At 38.9% G+C, this 18413-nt stretch overlaps 1 protein-coding gene across 6 annotated transcripts in view; it reads right to left on the bottom strand.

Annotated features, from left to right (window-relative positions):
- Window positions 1-18413, bottom strand: part of si:ch211-267e7.3 (ADAMTS-like protein 2) — a 69106-nt gene that overhangs the window by 14850 nt on the left and 35843 nt on the right. For all 6 annotated transcript variants that reach the window (XR_007571974.1, XR_007571975.1, XM_050074781.1 and 3 more), the window contains exons 8-11: window positions 5440-5520; window positions 3116-3291; window positions 2537-2951; window positions 1643-1711 (exon numbers count right to left, since the gene is read on the bottom strand). Coding sequence is in view for 4 of the 6 variants with exons in the window: in XM_050074781.1 (XP_049930738.1) it covers window positions 1643-1711; window positions 2537-2951; window positions 3116-3291; window positions 5440-5520 (741 nt within the window). In the remaining 2 variants the exon portion in view is untranslated. The remainder of the gene's footprint in view (window positions 1-1642; window positions 1712-2536; window positions 2952-3115; window positions 3292-5439; window positions 5521-18413) is intronic.

Raw genomic sequence — 18413 nt, forward strand, 5'->3', positions numbered from 1 at the left:
AGCCAAAGTCAAGGCCAAGCTACAGAGCAGAACACACTGGAGTTAATGGGGCCTGTTGAGTCTGTATGTTTGAATAGATCATAATGTCTTTCCATTCACTTTATTCCTGTCCTATCCAATCCGTCTGTGTGCAGGACTTCACATACTGAGGCCTATCCCACACCAGTTAGTCATGACGCTGACTCATGATACTGCAATACCCCAAAAACGAAGCAAAAGTGTGAGAAGTATTATGAAAAAAAAAAATCAGCAAAACAGTTGTATGCCTCTACACACCAGTGAAGTTTCTCTTAGTTTACATTCATACTGTATGTGTGAAAACATGGATGCTTCACACCCAGATCTATACAATCAGTACAGTTTCAAGGTGGACACCCAAGATTAGTGTCATCACTGTCAATTAGGAATCTAATCAAATATTTCCCCTTCAGTTCCTGAGATATGATGTTGAGTAATGGCCAGAAAAGTGTTTTTTGCTGAACATTATGATGTCACAGTGAAGCTGACCTTTAACCCTTTGGATACAAAATGTCATCACTTATCTTACTAGACATTTGTGTGAAGGTTTGTCATAATTAGCATATGAATTGTTGAGTTATGACCAAATATATATTAACATAACATATTTTGTGACATCACACTGACCTTGATCTTCAACCACAAAATTCTAATCAGTTTCTTCGGTAACACTTTACTTAAAGGTCAGGTCTATAATGCATTATGAGCACATTTATGACATTATAACACATTCATAAGGCTTTATAAACGTTGTTACAAATGTTAATAATCATGTATGACAACTTATAACAAGATTTATAATATCATAATGCATTATAAATTCAGCATTCATAATGCTTTATACTTCCATGCCAAAGTGACAACAGTGTTTGAAAGGGGTGGTGGGGGGTGCTCATGAGAATGAGAAACATGTAAGGTCACATTGTCCTTGACCTTTGACCACCAAAATCTAATCAATTCATCCTCGAGTCCAGGTAAACAATAGTGCCAAATTTAAAGAAATTCCCTCTAGGCGTACTTGACATATCACGTTCACAAGAATGAGACAGACAGACATATGGATGGACAGATATACATAGGTACGTAAACAACTCGAACACATAATGCCATGGCTGTGGCCGGCTCAGAGGCATAAAAAATTTCACTATCATTACATTTCCCTGTGTATGGTAGCATAAGATTTCAAGTATAAAAACCAGAAGACAATGTAGGGCCGGTATCAATGTAGGGCTGAATGATATGAAGAAAATCAAAGATGACAATATTTTTGACCAAATACCGTGATTTTATCAATATTGCTGCAAATAGGGTTGATTGGTGCTTTCACAAAATATTTATACAATGGTTTTTGATGAATAATCCTCAGTACTGTGGATATAATGACTAAGTGGGTAAAGGCAAATAACAGACCAGTGTGTTAAGTTCAGAAAATTACATCACTTTACTATAATGCAGCCTTTAAAACCAGTAAAAGACAAGATATTACCATATCCAAAATCTAGGATAATATGCGGTCTCATATCACAATATCAATATAATATCTGGCAGCCCTCGGTCCATGTATTATTTTCTTTAAGGTATTGAAACACAAAATATAGACAAAATCTTAATTTGTCTTTCCTACCTGGGAAAGGGAGCACTACAGTGTTGTCATCAGCAGTGGATGGCTCATCAATCGAGTTGGAGGAACTTCCTTAATGAACAGAAAAACAAATGTAGAGAAGATGAAACAAATATATACATACAGTACAGTAATGACACAACGCTACAAGCTTACTGAAAATTTTGGTAATGTAAAGGCTAATATATACTCTGACAGTGTCGGTTGAACAGTCTAAAAGACATTTGTCCCTGGAAGCATGTATGTGTGTGAGTCGGGGGGGGTTACAGATAACTTGAATGGGACAACAATGGGACTGGCCATATTACCTGATCAGCTTATCATATGTACGTTGGCTTAGTAAGTCAACCAGTAAGTAACAAGAAATTGCATTGCACATGCACAAGATATTTTGAGGTCAGTTAGAAACATATATGTCCGTTGTCTATGCAAGAGTTTATTTTTCAACTTTAAAACATCCCACTCAGTTAATATCTTTGTAACACTTCTTGGAAAAATTTTTTTTTATGAAAACAACAACAACTATATCATTATGAAACTCTCAAATATAGAGTACATGTGTAAATTTGCGTGCCACGAAAAACTACTGGTGGTAGTGGCCGGTAGGCAAGATATATCTTGCTCTGGAAATGTTGGACAGATTGACAAAATGACAATACCATCCTTAGGTCACACTGCCAACAAACAAAAAAGCCTGTTGCATATAATTACATCAATCAATGATATGAAACAGAAACAATCCCATTACTGACACTTTACTACTTTATTTTATTGTTTCTCAGCTGTCTAATTAATAGATAAACTATCACTGCACTGCTGGCTATTGGCAGCTCCTATGCACGAATGTGTTATCAATATTAAAAAGTAAAAAGCTCAACAAATCACTCGCTGACTCACGGTAGCCAGATGGTACTGGAGGTCCCTGCTCCTCCACATCATTATGATTAAATACATGACTGGTGACATCAGCTGCTCTGTAGACCAACATGGCAGCTGGGGGTGGAGGGCTGGGTGTCCTGATCTCCCACACTACTTCCTCCTCCTCTTTGTCTTCTTTCAGCTGGACATCTGATTGGTCATTAGCTCCCAGATGGGTGTTGTAGTGATGAACAGATGTCTCGCTCCCTCTGCTATGATTGGTCGCTCTAAGTTGATGCCCTCTGACATCCTGGTTTACCTCGTTATAGGTGAGGTTAAGACGGAGGTGGGAGGGGCCTGTGGTGATGCCTTCTGCAGCAGTGATGTCATGAGATGTGTGAGGGATGGTGTACTCATAGGTGATGTGGGGCAGCTTCCCATTCAGGTTATAGTACTTCATGTCCAAAGAGAAAATCACAGTTTAACTACCTCATACCGAATTTAACTCATTCCTTTACTATTGTAAAATGAAACACACATATACCTGTGTGTCCTGTGCGCGTGTGCGCGCGCGTGTGTGTGTGTGTGTGTGTGTGTGTGTGTGTGTGCCTGTACTACCATAACATTCAGGCCCTGAAGTGTTGGTCCCTGGGCAATTATATACTCCAGCCCATCAGAGAATACATTGCTTGGACGTCGGTATTTAAACACTGTTCCTGCCACATGGAAGTTTTGAGGATTGTCAAACACAGTGTTTCCATTGAAGAAGAAATGACCAGCTTCATCTGACAGGGCTAGATAGGAGGGGAAACGTCAGGCGGTGGGACTAAGACAGTAATATTCAAAACTGGATCAGAACCCCAAAAAACCCATAGTCAAAATATTAGTCATTTTCAACATGGTGGTACTAAAAATAAAGGGTAACACTTTACTTGAAGGTATCTACATAAGAGTGACATGACACTGTCATAACTATGACATGACACAGTCATGAACCTGTCATGAACACTGTGAACATGTCATGAATGTTTATGACTGTAGTCGTTAAGTGTCATTTGGTTTTTGTAATGACAAGTTGACTTTCTTTGGGTTGTCTTGATTATGGCAACTTGACATTAAGTGACATTACATTATCTCTCTGTCTCTCTCTCTCTTTCTGTCTCATTGTGTCATACGGATTACTGTTAATTTATTATGTTGATCTGTTCTGTACAGCATCTATTGCATGTCTGTCCGTCCTGGAAGAGGGATCCCTCCTCAGTTGCTCTTTCTGAGGTTTCTACCGTTTTTTTCCCCTGTTAAAGGGGTTTTTTGGGGAGTTTTTCCTTATCCGCTGTGAGGGTCCTAAGGACAGAGGGATGTCGTATGCTGTAAAGCCCTGTGAGGCAAATTGTGATTTGTGATATTGGGCTTTATAAATAAAATTGATTGATTGATTGACCAAAAGTTGTCTTTGTCATGACTAGGGATGTCCCGATCCAGCTTTTTCACTTCCAATCCGATACCAATATTACAGCCTTGAGTTTTGGCCGATACCGATACCGATCCGATCCAAGCGCGTATTATACATATTCACTTAATTTGTTGTCAGTCATATTAGAAAAGGTTTGATCAAGCGATATTACTCTAACAAGAACAACTTAATCTTAATCAGGTTAGTTAGAATGATCCACAACAGTTGGTATGAGAAACTGACCCGTTTATTGTTAACAGGGTTAAATAAACAAACTTTAAACTTGAACATTAACATTAAATAAAACATATAGCTGGTTTGCTTTGGCTGCTTTGGCCCCTTAATAAATAGAAAATAAATCAACACAAGAAATCTTTAAAATGTCTAACACTGAAATTAAAATAGCAGCAAGACTCCACACACTTGTGCTTTGGCCCCCTAATGAATAAAAAAAGATTAACACCACAAGACATTGTTGACATTTAACTAACAATGCAGCCTTTCCTTTTCAGTTATTTTTGTAGTGTCAGTGCAAAAAAACACACACAATATTGTACAACTGTTTAATAAACAAACAATAGTCCATCCATGGCTCCAATTTCACTAATTGTGCCCAAAACAATGCCATCAGTGCTCTTTACTTAAACAGTAAGAGTGTAAACCAAATAAAAATATCACTCTCAAAAAACCAGAGCAGAAAACAAATAGTCAGTTAACTAAGTTGACCACTACTCTTCCTACCCTCCGTCTGCCGTCTGCATGCTGGCCTGGTGGATTGATAGTAAGAGCTGGAGCGGATTACTGGAATGGACTGCTTGAAACGCGGAGCGCTGGGCTGGCCGGAAAACATGGATCGGATTCTGTGAAAAACTGGATCGGAGTTCTTGGATCGGCATTTTTCCATGCAGTCCGATCCGATGCCGATGCACGTTTTTTGCTAATATTGGCGGCCGATACCGACCCGAATATCGGATCGGGACATTCCTAGTCATGACAAGTTGACATTAAATTTGTTTGGGATGTCCTTATAATGACAACTTAACATTAACCAGGATGACATTACCAAAAGATGTCTTTATGTTAATGTCAAGTTGTCATTATAAGGACATCCCAGGACATCCCAAACAAATTTAATGTCAACTATGACATGTACATAATGTTTATGGCAAGTTCATGACAGTGTCATGTCATAGGCTAGTTATGACAGTGTCATGTCACCCTTATGTAGATACCTTCAAGTAAAGTGTTACCAAATAAAGCTACTGGTTCTTGTTTTCAAATCAAAACAATCTATATGCAGTTGGCACAATTAAAAATTCAGACCATGTGTAGCCTTTCTTATCTCATATGGATATATTAAAACACATATAGCTTTATAATAAAACCCATCCTAGATCAACTGTTACAGTAGGTTTTGCTTTAATTGCTGATTGAAATCTGATGATTTCATACTCAGTTTATTGACCTTAAACAAGTTGTAGGTTCTCACCCAGAATGTTCTCAGTCTTGTGTCTCTCTATGATCTGAATGTCTGAGGCTCCAGCTGGGATGTTGGTAATGAACACATAGCCTGATGAAAAAAACAAACACCTACATCAAACACTAATCATCAGGGAACAGTGTCACAAAACTGCGTGCAAAATAGAACAAAACATAGACATCAACATGGCTAAAATGTAAAATATGCGGCCAATTAGCCTCCTAAATTCAGATACAAAAATATCATGCAAAGTTCTTGCAAGAAGATTAGAAGGCGGGAGGGGATCAAAATGGATTTATCCAGGGTAGACAGGGGTTTCACAATGTCAGGCGACTACTTAATATTTTACACAGTCAAAGAGCAGCGAAAGGCACGGTCTTGCTTTCACTCGATGCGGAGAAGGCTTTCGACCGCGTCAAGTGGCTTTATCTGTTCAAAGTGCTTATCCGCTTTGGCTTTGGAGATAGATTTTGTAAATGGGTTAGATTGCTTTGTACAGGACTTACTGCAGAAGTCTTAACCAACAATGTGGTCTCTAAACATTTCAATATCTCTAGAAGTTGCCCACAAGGAAGCCCTCTTTCCCCATTACTATTTATTCTTGCAAAAGAACCACTTGCTATAGCAATTAGGATGAGAACAGATATAATTTTATTCCTAAAAAAATTAAATAGTTCCATTCCAGCACTTATAGATCTAGTTGAAACCATTGGGAAAATATCTGGATACAAAATTAATTACTCAAAATCTTCTATAATGTTACTTAATGAATCAGATAGGATAAATGGCAATGTCCATGTCTCTCCTTTTAACTCTACAGATAATTCACATAATAATAATCACATATTTAGGTATAAAAATTGTCCCTGAGGTGAACAAGATTTCTCAAATAAACTATGACCCATTGCTGGAAACTATGACCTCATCTCTAGAACGCTGGACATCATTACCAATATCAATGTTTGGCAGGATAAATACCCTAAAAATGAACATCCTTCCTAAATACCTTTATTTATTCCAAAATATAGATACAATAGAAACCTTTATTGTCATTGTATGCTTGATACAACGAAATTGGAGAAGCAAAAACATATGCAACAGTCAATCCTCCATCCACTGTCATCACTCATACAACATAAACACAAAAGGCTATCAAAGACAACATAAGCAGCAATCAATCCTCCATCCACTCCCCTCACTCATACAAAATAAAACACGAAGGCTACCAGAACATTTCATCCAACATCTCAGATACACATATAAAAAAAACCCATTAAAAAACAAGTCCATATAGGGTAAACACGGCCTGCCTGTGATTCAAGTGCAAGTGCTAGTGTGCAAAACAGCAGTGCAAAACGAGTGCAAAGTGCACTGAGTATTGAGTAGTGTGCAGAGTCAGTGCTATTGAGAGTTCAGTTCAGTGATGGCCTGAGGGAAAAAACTGTTTCTGAATCTGGATGTGTGTGTTTGGATGGATCTGTAGTGTCTGCCTGATGGCAGCAGCTGAAACAGGTAATGTCCAGGGTGTGTGGAGTCTTTTTTAATGTTTGAGGCTCTCTTGACGAAGCGAGAGGTGGCTATGCTGCTGAGGGAGGGCAGTGAGCAGCCGATGATTTTTCCCGCTGTGCGGGTCACTATCTGCAGAGATTTTTTTCTCTGCTGCTGTGCTGCCTGCCTACCACACTGTTATGTTGTATGTGAGAATGCTTTCAATAGCTGAACGGTAAGTATATCCCCCTACCCCCTCCCTCTTCCTTGTTTACTAGAACTAGAAAATTGTTTACCAACTTTATCTGGCAAAATAAATGTCCAAGATTACGTCTGTCTTTAATATATCTACCATATGATCGAGGAGACCTTCAATGCCCAAACATCCAGTGGTACTACTGGGCAGCTCAACTACAGCCCATCATGTTTTATTTCTCTCCTGAAAACACCCCTGCCTGGATAGACTTGGAATCCTGCTCGGTGAGGCCTAGCTTACCACTTCACTTGTATTTGTATTCAGTGGATCGGAAAAGTCTGAGAAAAAATACAGACAACCCCATTGTACTAAACATGATTAACATTTGGTTTGATACTTTTTAAACATCAATCTCTCCTGGTCACGTTTTAGTCCTATTTAGGGTAACGCCAATTTCAAACCAGGGAGAAGCAATCCAGGATTTCGAACATGGGCTGAAAAGGGATTAAGGAAAGTGCAAGATATGTACAGAAAAGATGACGCATTTATGTTCTTTACAGAAATATTAACCAAATATAACATTCCAAAAATGCATTTCTTTAAATACCTTCAAATTAGGAATTTTATATCGTCATCTCAAAACCATTCATTGGACATACCTATTATTTCCTCATTAGAGAAAGCAATTATAGGACATTGTTATGATAAAGGTTTAATTTCACTCCTGTATGATTTGCTCATATCCGGGTCTGATGAATCTTCAAAACCTAAATTGAGACTGTGGATGGAAAATATAGATGATGAAATATCACTACAAGACTGGAAAGGGGCATGTATGAAGGCTCAGAAACAAACAATTAACAATTAACAGCAACCTGAAACTTATTCAGTATAAATGGCTAATGCGTACATACATTACCCCAGTCAAATTACACAAGTTTAATGATAACATCCCTGATACATGTATCAAGTGCAATGAAGTAAGAGGAACATTGTACCACTGCATATGGGAATGTGTGAAAGTGAAATCCTTCCGGCAAGATGTTATTAATATGATCGATCAGACGTTAGCTAAGAAGTTACCAATGGACCCCAGGCTTTTCCTTCTGGGTATATATCCAACCAATCTACCTTTACAAAGCAAAGAATCTAGATTTGTAGATATGTGTATATTACAAGCTAAACGTATGATTTCCCTTAATTGGAAAAACGTTGATGGACCAAGAATTGGAAGCTGGATTAAAGTGATGGCGTCAAACATGACAATGGAAAAGATAACATACATTATTAGACGGAAGCAACATGTTTTTGATGACATCTGGAGACCTTTTATATGTTTTTTAAGACAGGATGCTAATGTTCGTAACCTGCTTCAGCAGGAGGAAGCTCTGAGGGAGTAGAATGTCCATGTGGTGTGATACAATGTCGTGAGAAACACCCTTGAAATGCATCAATGTTATGATTGTTTTCAGTATTTGTTTATTTAATTAAAGTGAGTGTGTGTATATATATATATATGTATATATATATGTTTGTGTGTGTGTGTGTGTGTGTGTATATATGCATGTGTATCTGTATCCATTCAGACATGCGGACATGTATATATTGTATACCATATCCAGGGTCTTCTTATTGTTATTAGCATTATTATATTTATTATTATTATTATTTACTAGTCCATACCCATTGGTAGCTTTTCACCTTCTACCTATGCCAATCCTCAATGCCTATGTGCAGTTTTACATAGATTGACCACGTCAGTGAGTAGAAAAACGTGGGACTGACAGAATGACACACTCACAGTTTCCGTGATTATGTACAGCATACCATGACTTAGTCATACCAAAAATTAGAAAGAAAAAACAAAACAAAAAAACATTCGGCCACAGGGGGAGCCACAGTGATCGGTCGCATTTTAGCCATTTTTAAGCATTTTTCTGTTGTTATAGCGCCTCCCAGTTGCCAACGAGAGTTAAATTTCTCCAGTCACCTTGAGGCATCCTGTTCTACATATCTACCAAGTACAAAAATCGTTACGGCGGTTAGGCCTAGATAAGAAATTAGCTCTCTAGCGCCCCCATTTTGTTTGATCGGGTCAATAATGGAGGGGTCCCCTCAGATTGTGTGTGGTCATATGCCTACAAAGTTGCATGGTGATCGGTGAAACCCTTGAGATGTTATACACCTTTTAAGGACAACCATGTGTGCAGCTAGGATGTAGAGGAATCTGCATAAGCGTGGATTGAAATAAGTTTCTGACCGTGTATAACGTGCATAACGTGTGTAGTAGCGTGTGCAGTAAGCAGGTGACAACGTGTACAGTTTGGGACTGCTTTATACTGGTATTGGACCAGGTTTTTTTGTGCGTCTTCAAATAAAGCGACATCAACATTTTCCCTGCCTCCTGTGGACTACTTGTGAGTAACACTGGGTTCCTCAAGAAGACTGGATTCATTCATTGAACACGGGTCAGAACTAAAACAACTTACTGCAGATTAAGTGGCCGACAGTAGCAACTTGGACCTTAGTAAAAAAGGCCACTACAAGATCCATTTGAAGTGTTTTTCAAAAAAATTCAAAATGGCGGAAAATCTATATAACTGGAAGTTATGGGTTCTTGAGGCAAATTTGTTGCTCATGAGGAGAGGCATCTCTGTGCAAAGTGTCATGTCTCCACGACATACGGGGCATGAGATATGCCCATTCAAAGTTTGCAATTTCAATCGGTTGCTATAGCGCCCCACTTCGGCCAATTGATGTAATATTGCTTCATTCACATCCTCCCATGCCCCTCTACCACTCTGCCAAATTTCACATGGATTGACCATGTCAGTCAGGAGAAAAACGTGGAACAGACACACAGACAGAGTTTTCGTCATTATATAGTAAGATTTTTTATTTATTTTTTTTTGCTTTATTTTTAATTTAATTATATTTATTTGTTTATTTATTTATTTATTTTTGTTGATGTTGTTTTGGCACATTTTTTCTGTGCTTGTTTGGTGAGGGTAAGAGGGGATGGGAGGGTGAACAGTGAGGAAAAAGTTTGCTTTGTTGCACGTAATAGTGACTCGCTCTTTCATCTGCTGTAATTTGCAAACGAAAACTAATAAATACATTTAAAAAAAAAAAAAAAAAAAACATGGCTAAAATGTCCCAAACACTAAGATCAACAATATGATTCGCATCAGTTCCATCTCAGCTTCTCCAGGGTCAGTTCACCCATACCCCTTTTTCACAGTCATGGGCTGGCTTGGCTTGGCTTGGTTTGGTTTGGGCTATCAGCCCAGAGCGACAGGGATTTGCATTTCCATTACAACAGGGCTACCCTCTTGAAGGTGTGTCTTTAACTGATGACGGCTTGTCTTGAGTGATGACATTTAAAAGCAGATCTACGGCTTAAGTCCCCTGTTATTTTAGCTGCCTTTTTTTCCACAGCAGGGCAGGTAAAATAAGTCTACCTGTTGGAGGTGAGCTGTTTTCAGAGGTGCAGTAAGAGCCTGCTGTCTGCAGGTCTTCATCTAACATCTCACTGTGGCCGTTTCTGGTTTTGCTCTTCCTCACTGCCGTATTATTAGACTTTCCTTTGTTGAATAAAGGCTGCCAGCATACTTCTGTTAATTCAGTGATAAACACATTTTCCTATAGATTCTTCACAATAAAAGTCCCCCATTATTTTGCTGTGTAAATTTTTTTATTGTGAAACAGCAAAGTATGGAAAGGTTGAGTTTTTGAACAGCAACTTCACACGACTTCTAATACGGCTGATAGAGAACATGAAACAGTAAAATAAAGCAGATATCTAAAGACACAGGAGAGAAACTAAACTCCAAACCACAGAGATTGAGTTAGAGCTGCACACACAGAGTCTCAGTCATGGCTTGTTTGAGAGGGAAAAGGGGGGTTGTCAGGGGTTGGATGTGGTCCATGAGACGTCGCCGCTATCTGCTTGAGGGTGTGCAGCCCTGCTTTTGGATCCACTCCGGAGAAGGTCCATCTTTAGTGCAGCTTGGCGTGGCGCAGTGCATATTAACTGATAATGGAAACGCAAATCAGCACAGCATGGCTTGACTCAATAGCCCCTTTTATCATTTACCCTGAATTTTGAAAAACCTCAGCACGTTTCTACCGAAATTACCCGGGGAAAAAACCTTCCCTCAACCCCAAACTTTCCCTGAAAAAAGTACCTAGTAGGGAGGTAGGACTTTTCAGATTCCCTGGAATTCTTTCTACAAGATTCACTTCGTTTGTGTTTTGATTAAGGATGGGTACCGAAACCCTGTGCTAAATTAGCCCCGGGGGTAAATTATCAAAGAGCATAGTATTGGTAAGTGCTAATGGTATCAGATCTTTTATCGACAGTTTTACACATTCAGGTTTAATTCATTATCATCCTGCAGCCTATCCTCTGCTCTCTGCCAGTGCATAATTCCTCCACATACACACATCCACTCACACACGCCTACACATCACGGTTACTGGTGAACAGCCGAGCAGCCATGGTGGAAACGAAGGGAAGATAACTCGAAAATTACACAAGTTAACAGCAGCTACGCTCGTTACTGTAAGTGAAATTAAACCTTAGCGAGTAAGAAGCCAATCATTTATCAATACATGTGTTCAGCAAGCATGAACATGTAAACATGCAGACAGCGATATTCAATATGTACATGTATGTCAGTCTCTCATCCACCGACACTAACATTATGTCTTACACAAGGACAGCACGCTAGTTCAGCTGATAGCTAATTCTTACTAAGTTAAAATGACAGCCGTCTGTATGTAGACTAACTTAGTTTGACACATATCTTAGAATACTTTTAAACTTAGCTGCTGGCTGAGACAAACAGCCCCTCCTCACTCTACCAGCATTAATGTTATCATGTTACCAGCCAACAAGCTGGCGGAGCTAAATGTAGGGCACACGCCAAGTCATCTACATCATCAGCCTGATTTGAATAGATTTTCTGGAACTTTGAAGTGCAGTGGAAATGCAAATTACCAGGAATTATTTTACCCAAGTAAATAAATTCCTGGAAATAAAAGTTCCTGGAAATGTTGGTGGAAAAGGGGTTAATGCAGCCAAAAGTGACAGTGGAAAAAATCTCTTATTAGATGCATTGTAATTCTCTCCTAAAAGACTGAATCTCAATGCAGAAAAGTCAATGAGTGGAAATTAAATAATTCTGGACATTACGATTGCCTGTAACAGAAAGATCCAGCCTACACCCGACCCAACTGGATGGTAGAACGTAAGAGACATTAACGTGTGCTGTGTCTACTTTCTAAAATTAATTTATTTATTCATTTATTCATTCATTATCTGTAAATGTTTGAAAAACTCAAAAAATATCCTGTTACTGAAGATAATACACAGATTCTGCTGTGATAGTTTAATTGGAACAATTTAAGAAAAAAAGATGTCACTTTTCTTTTTTTGATGCTTTGACCATCATCATTTTATCCTAAATAGTATTATTAATTTTTTTATAATAAGTAATTGTATTGATCTGGGAGTCAAAAACTGGACATATAAAACCAATAACGATCTACAAAACTGAACAAATAAAACCAGTATGATCTGCATAATCTGCAGAGTTGGACAGTAACAAAGTACATTTGCTTAAGCACTGTACTTAAATACAGTTTATGAGTATCTGTCCACCTCAAGTCCATGTTTGAAGTTTTGGAGATTAAGAATGATTTAGGCTATATCATTTTAAATGTTTGCTCTCACAAGAATTTGCCATCTAACCTGAGAAAGCATGTTGAGGTGCGTAAACATTTGCTTAATTCCAAATAACCATTTTAAACACAGGTGTCTGTGTTTGTAGTAGTTGTAGTTTTTGTGATATATTTGGTCAAATGACTGTTTATGGATTTGCCTGTGAAGTTCATGTACACTATTAGAAATATGTTGGGGGTCACATGTTGGGGGTCACGTGACCATGGCTGGCTGAAGGCTGTGTCTTCGCAGAGCTCCCGCTCCTGTCCTGTTACTTTTAGCTAAATGTGGTGTTTTTTAAAATTCAAGTTGTACCGGACGGTGACTTTATAATATGCCAACAAAACCCGGGGGACAGTCTCAGAGAGAAAAATCGACGAGACAGAGACACACTCAACCGAAAATTACGGACCACGCTCTGCGACTCAAAATGGCGTTGCTTGCTCTCCCAAGAGCGGGGGCTCTTGGGAAAGCCTTTCTTCATTTTTGTTTTCCTCTCCTGTGCTTTCTCCTTAGTGATGACCACCTTTGGTGTAATACCCATTGGGTGTTTTTCTATTGTTTTCTTAGCATGAATTTCCTGTGGTACAGAGCTATGTGTCCCATTGCTGAAAAAGGAGAGGACACATGTAGACTTCTTACAGGAGACCCGTTTATCTGACCTTGAGCACTTAAAACTCAGAGGAGATTGGGTTGGCCAGGTTTTTCATTCTTCTTTTAATTCTAAAAGCAGAGGTGTGACGATCTTGCTTCACAAAAAACTGCCTTTTACATTGGAAAAATGCATAAAAAGACTCAGAGGGGAGATATGTCATAATTTCAGGCTGCTTATATGGGGAATGGCTAAATTTAGGCTGTATTTACTCCCCCAAAATATTTGAGGCTTCTTTGTATTCCAAGCTGCTGGCAGATTTATCCTCTAATATCTCACCCCTTGTAATTCTGGGTGGTGACTTGAACTCATGCTTAGACCCAGAGCTGGACCAAAGCCCCCACAAACTCATACGCCCATCTAGGAAAGCTGTGGCCACCAGGGAACTATGTAATGATTTGAATTTATTTGATATTTAGAGGATCCTAAATCCAAAAGTGAAGGACTTTACCTTCTTTTCCCGTCCACACAATTCATTCTCTAGAACTGATAACTTCTTCACCTCAAGACAAGTTTTAGATAGGGTCAGTAAATGTACTATAAATGAAACAGCGCTGTCAGATCATTCCTTTATCAGACTAGAACTCAAACCACCTTACTATGACCTTTTCCATTAATGACACTCCTGATGTCTCTGCCTCAACCCTAGAGAAATTGTTATTATTTCATACACCTCAGCTAAAAGAAAGGAAGCGCTCAGACAACAACTGGAGCTAGAACGACAGATCTCAGATCTGGAAAGGGAGTTTAAACTTTCCCTTTCTAAGTCAGTGTTGCTGAGGTTGGACGCAGCTCGCTCTGCCCTTAATAATATTCTCACACAAAAAGCAGAAACAGCAATTTTGTATGCTAAGCACAGACTTTTCGAATCGGCCAGCAAACCAGGCAGACTTCTGGCCCGCCTGGCAAAGGGCAGGGCTGATTCTAATGTAGTTCCTTCATTGAAAGATAGTAGTGGAATTAAACACTTCAAAACCAAACATATGGTTAATATTATGAAACGCTTCTACCAAAATCTGTACTCTCCAGAATGCCCTAATAGTATCAATGATGCAGTTGAATTTTTAGATCGTATAAAATTGCCGACCCTATCAGTCAAAGGCAGGCAGTGTTTCCCCTACCGTTTCAAAATTTAATTATCAATAAAACAGTGTTTGATTACCGCACTTTGAAAAACTCACAGTGATACTGCTCATTGCCTGGAAAAGCAGCAGCAGTCCCTCAGACACAGGCGCGCATGCACAGTTTGCAATGTTTGGCCTCTGAAAACATGGTGGAACGCACCCGCACAGACAGTGCTCTGGAGATTTTTTCCCCCTCTAAAAGGACAAAGTCTGAAAGCTGGACATATTTTGGATTTTATAAGGATGCTGGGAGGAAACTAATTGAAGATAGTCACCCTGTCTGCAGAAAATGCAGAAAAAAAGTCTCTGCGAAGGGGGGTAACACTTCAAATTTGATGAGCCATCTCCGTGACCACCACCCACAACTATACAGCAAGTGTACCTGTGCCTGGTACACACTACACGACTTTTCTGCCCGTTCTGAAAGTCACTACGTCACATTACACGATTGTGGAGTCATAAAATCATGCTGTGACTTGGCCGACACACCTGACACACTACATGATGGTCCACACCAATTATCCCCGGTCGTCTTTCATGACGTATGTGATGCCATCGGGTTATTCTCATCCTATTTTTATTACTTTTACTATTATTTCAGTCACTGTGTCTGTTCATGTGCCAGCCCGAAATGTTGTTGTAGTAACATAAAAAGCACCAGCAGATGGCAGGAGCTACATTTGAAGTACCGTACGCAAACATACAAGTCACCGAATACTCCACAACAAGTTCCTACAAATGTTTCACAATAAAAGCCTATTTAGAAAATGAAGGGATTCTCTCAGCCAAGGTTATTTATGGAGCTTTTAATTTGAAACAAATTCAGGAAGTGTTGAGTTTGAAATCACGGCGCGATGCATTAACTTTATTAAGGCAGCGGGAGCGGATAAAAAGTAAAAATATAAAAACATAGAGGGAATGATAAATAACGGACCATCTATAATGTAGTCTGTTTCAAATGAAGCTGGTAGCCACTGCAGTTGTGGTGAGTAAAAGCCCCGCCACTACTTTTTAATTTTCTTACTTTATGTCCATCTCCATTATGAAGAAATAACATTGCTTGCTAGCTTGATGCTAATGGCAGCACTCAGCGGGTTGACAAAGTGTCTCTGCTGTTTCACATCATCATTTTCCCCTTTTACTCTGTGTGTGGTAGCATCCCTAGAGGAAATATTAAAAAGGCTGAGGTGTTGTTGCCGTACAGTTGTCTATGGCAGCAGCTAACTGTGTTTCTATTGGTCAAAGTGACCGCTGTGATGGGAGTAATCGTGAACGACAAAAACAAAATCTAACATGCTAGACTTTCTGTTAGACAAAAAGATGTCTGTGGATATTCTCATTTATCCAGGTCATAGTTATCATAGTGCTCCAAGGTGTGTCAGCAACAGTCACAATGACAGCAGGAGTTTCAATGGCCGTTGCTGACACACCTTGGAGCACTAACGTACCAATGACATCAGTGGCCTTGTGAAGGCCTCCTCAGAAGTTAAATACCTGGGTTTCCACACCAGTTTGTCAGACTAGTTCCAGCCTAGTCAGATAAGCATGAACTGATGAAGCCTCTTGGATAAGAGGTGAAACGTCTTCTAAGACAAAACTAAGTCCAGTTGCGTTCACTTCAGTTATCTTGAGATATGTTAGACAGAAAGTACATTGCGCTCTTTATTTTATTCGTTTTTCGAAATAAAACTTGGTTAAATGATTTCAGTGTGTGCATAAGTACTTTTTAAAAATTTTGAGCACATTTCAACAATACCACGATAATAATGATAACCATGATAATTGTGGTCACAATAACCGTGATATGAAATTTTCATACCGTTACATCTCTACCCCTACCATCATATTAGGGGGGCACCCCCCCCCCCCCCAATTTATTATTATTGTATTTTTAGTATTTAGTATTAGTATTAGTATTTTTTATATAGCACCAGATCACATCAGAAGTCATTTAAGGTTACCTGTCCTATAGAACAGGTCTATACATTGTCCTCTTATTAAACAAACTAAATAGCCTTATGTTATTTATCCTATTTACACAACAGCATGTCATTTCTGTCTCTACATGGTCGCACGTTTACAATTCTCCTCTGCTCTCTGTATCCTGGACGGCGGAATTCAGCCCCAATGCGCACACACAGACACGTGCACACACCTGATTTTTAGGTCCGAACCCGACCCGAGCCCAATGCAGTTTGTTATCTGACATAGTTATTGTTATGGACAGTGTGTAAATGACAATCAAAATGCTGCTGTTGCGCACAGTCAAACATGCTGCTCACACAGCAGCGCAACACGGCACTATACACACTCTCAATTGGAGCGAATACATGTAGATGTCTTTGGCAGATTCTCAGGTTATAGAATTAATCATGACAAATCAGAAGCCTTGCCGCTGGAAGATTTTGGGGACAGGGGTGCCTTGGATAACTTCCCTTTTAAATGGTGCGAATCTGGATTTACATATTTAGTTGTTAAAATCTCTGCTAATATACATAAATGATCTCTATAAACTTAACTTTGCCTCCATTATATCTATAATAAAGAATAACTTACTTCGACGGGTTGATCTCCCGCTTTCCCTGTTGGGCAGAGATAGTCTCATTAAAATGAACATTCTCCCAAGGATTCTCTACCCAATGTAGATGCTTCCTCTGAGAATTAAAAAGTCTGTGTTTTGATATTGAGAAATCCATCTCCAAATTTATCTGGCGAGGGAAAAAAACATGTCTCAACTATAAGAAGCTACAACTGCAAAAAGTTCACTGGAAGGAAAGTTATCTTATCAGCACTGGCCACGATTATACAAAACAAAGCCTTTCCCCCTGGGATGGGCAAGAACATATTTCAGCTCTGGTATGACCAGGGTATTAGGATTATTAGCGATCTATTTGAGGCTGGCAAATTTCATATGAACAACTTAAAGCCAAATATGGCATACCATGCCATTTTTATGGCTTTCTCCAGATTAAACACTTCACCAACAATCTAAATGTTCCTGTAGCCCAGCCAGTAGTCTCAACTATTGATTCATTCTTGCTACAATTTCGCTGGAATAAAAATTTCATATCACACTTTTATGGTAAATTGCAAACCCTAAACACATTCAACATTGACAGAATTAAAGTCATGTAGGAGAGGGATTTGGAATTTGAGTTTGGGGAGGAGGCATGGTCTGATGTGACGGAGTCAATAGGAAAAATCTTTTTATCCTGGGATACCCCCCCTGTGTGTGAAGTGCAAGAAAGAGGTTGGATCTTACATACACTGCATTTGGCGCTGCCCTCTGATACTTAATATTTGGGATAAAGTTTCAAAGGAACTCAATTGTATTTTTCAGAAGGAAATTCAAATGGACCCCTGTCTATTTTTGCTGAATGTTGCAACTAAGAGGCTCCCTTTAACATGTGTCCAGCAAAAACTCTTGAGCAAACTCCTCCTATTAGCAAGAAGGTGTATTCTGTTTCAGTGGATTAAGCCCAGACCTCCTACTATCAACCAGTGGCACGGGGAAGTTTTCAGAATCAGAATCAGAATCAGAAATACTTTATTGATCCCCGAGGGGGAAATTATTTATGTTACAGGTGCTCCTTGCAAGAGAGGAAAGATACGTGAAAATATAAGAAATTTAAACAATAGTATTAACAAATATATAGTTAAATAAACAGGAATTATTAACAAACATAAACGTAAATAAATATATATATATATATACATACACTGTAAAAAAAGTCTGTAAAAAATACAGTAAAAAACTGTCAAATAAATTGTATATCACCGTAGTAAATACACTGAATT

The sequence above is a fragment of the Epinephelus moara genome, chromosome 21, assembly GCF_006386435.1.
Source record: "Epinephelus moara isolate mb chromosome 21, YSFRI_EMoa_1.0, whole genome shotgun sequence".
Classification (NCBI taxonomy): Eukaryota; Metazoa; Chordata; class Actinopteri; order Perciformes; family Serranidae; genus Epinephelus; species Epinephelus moara.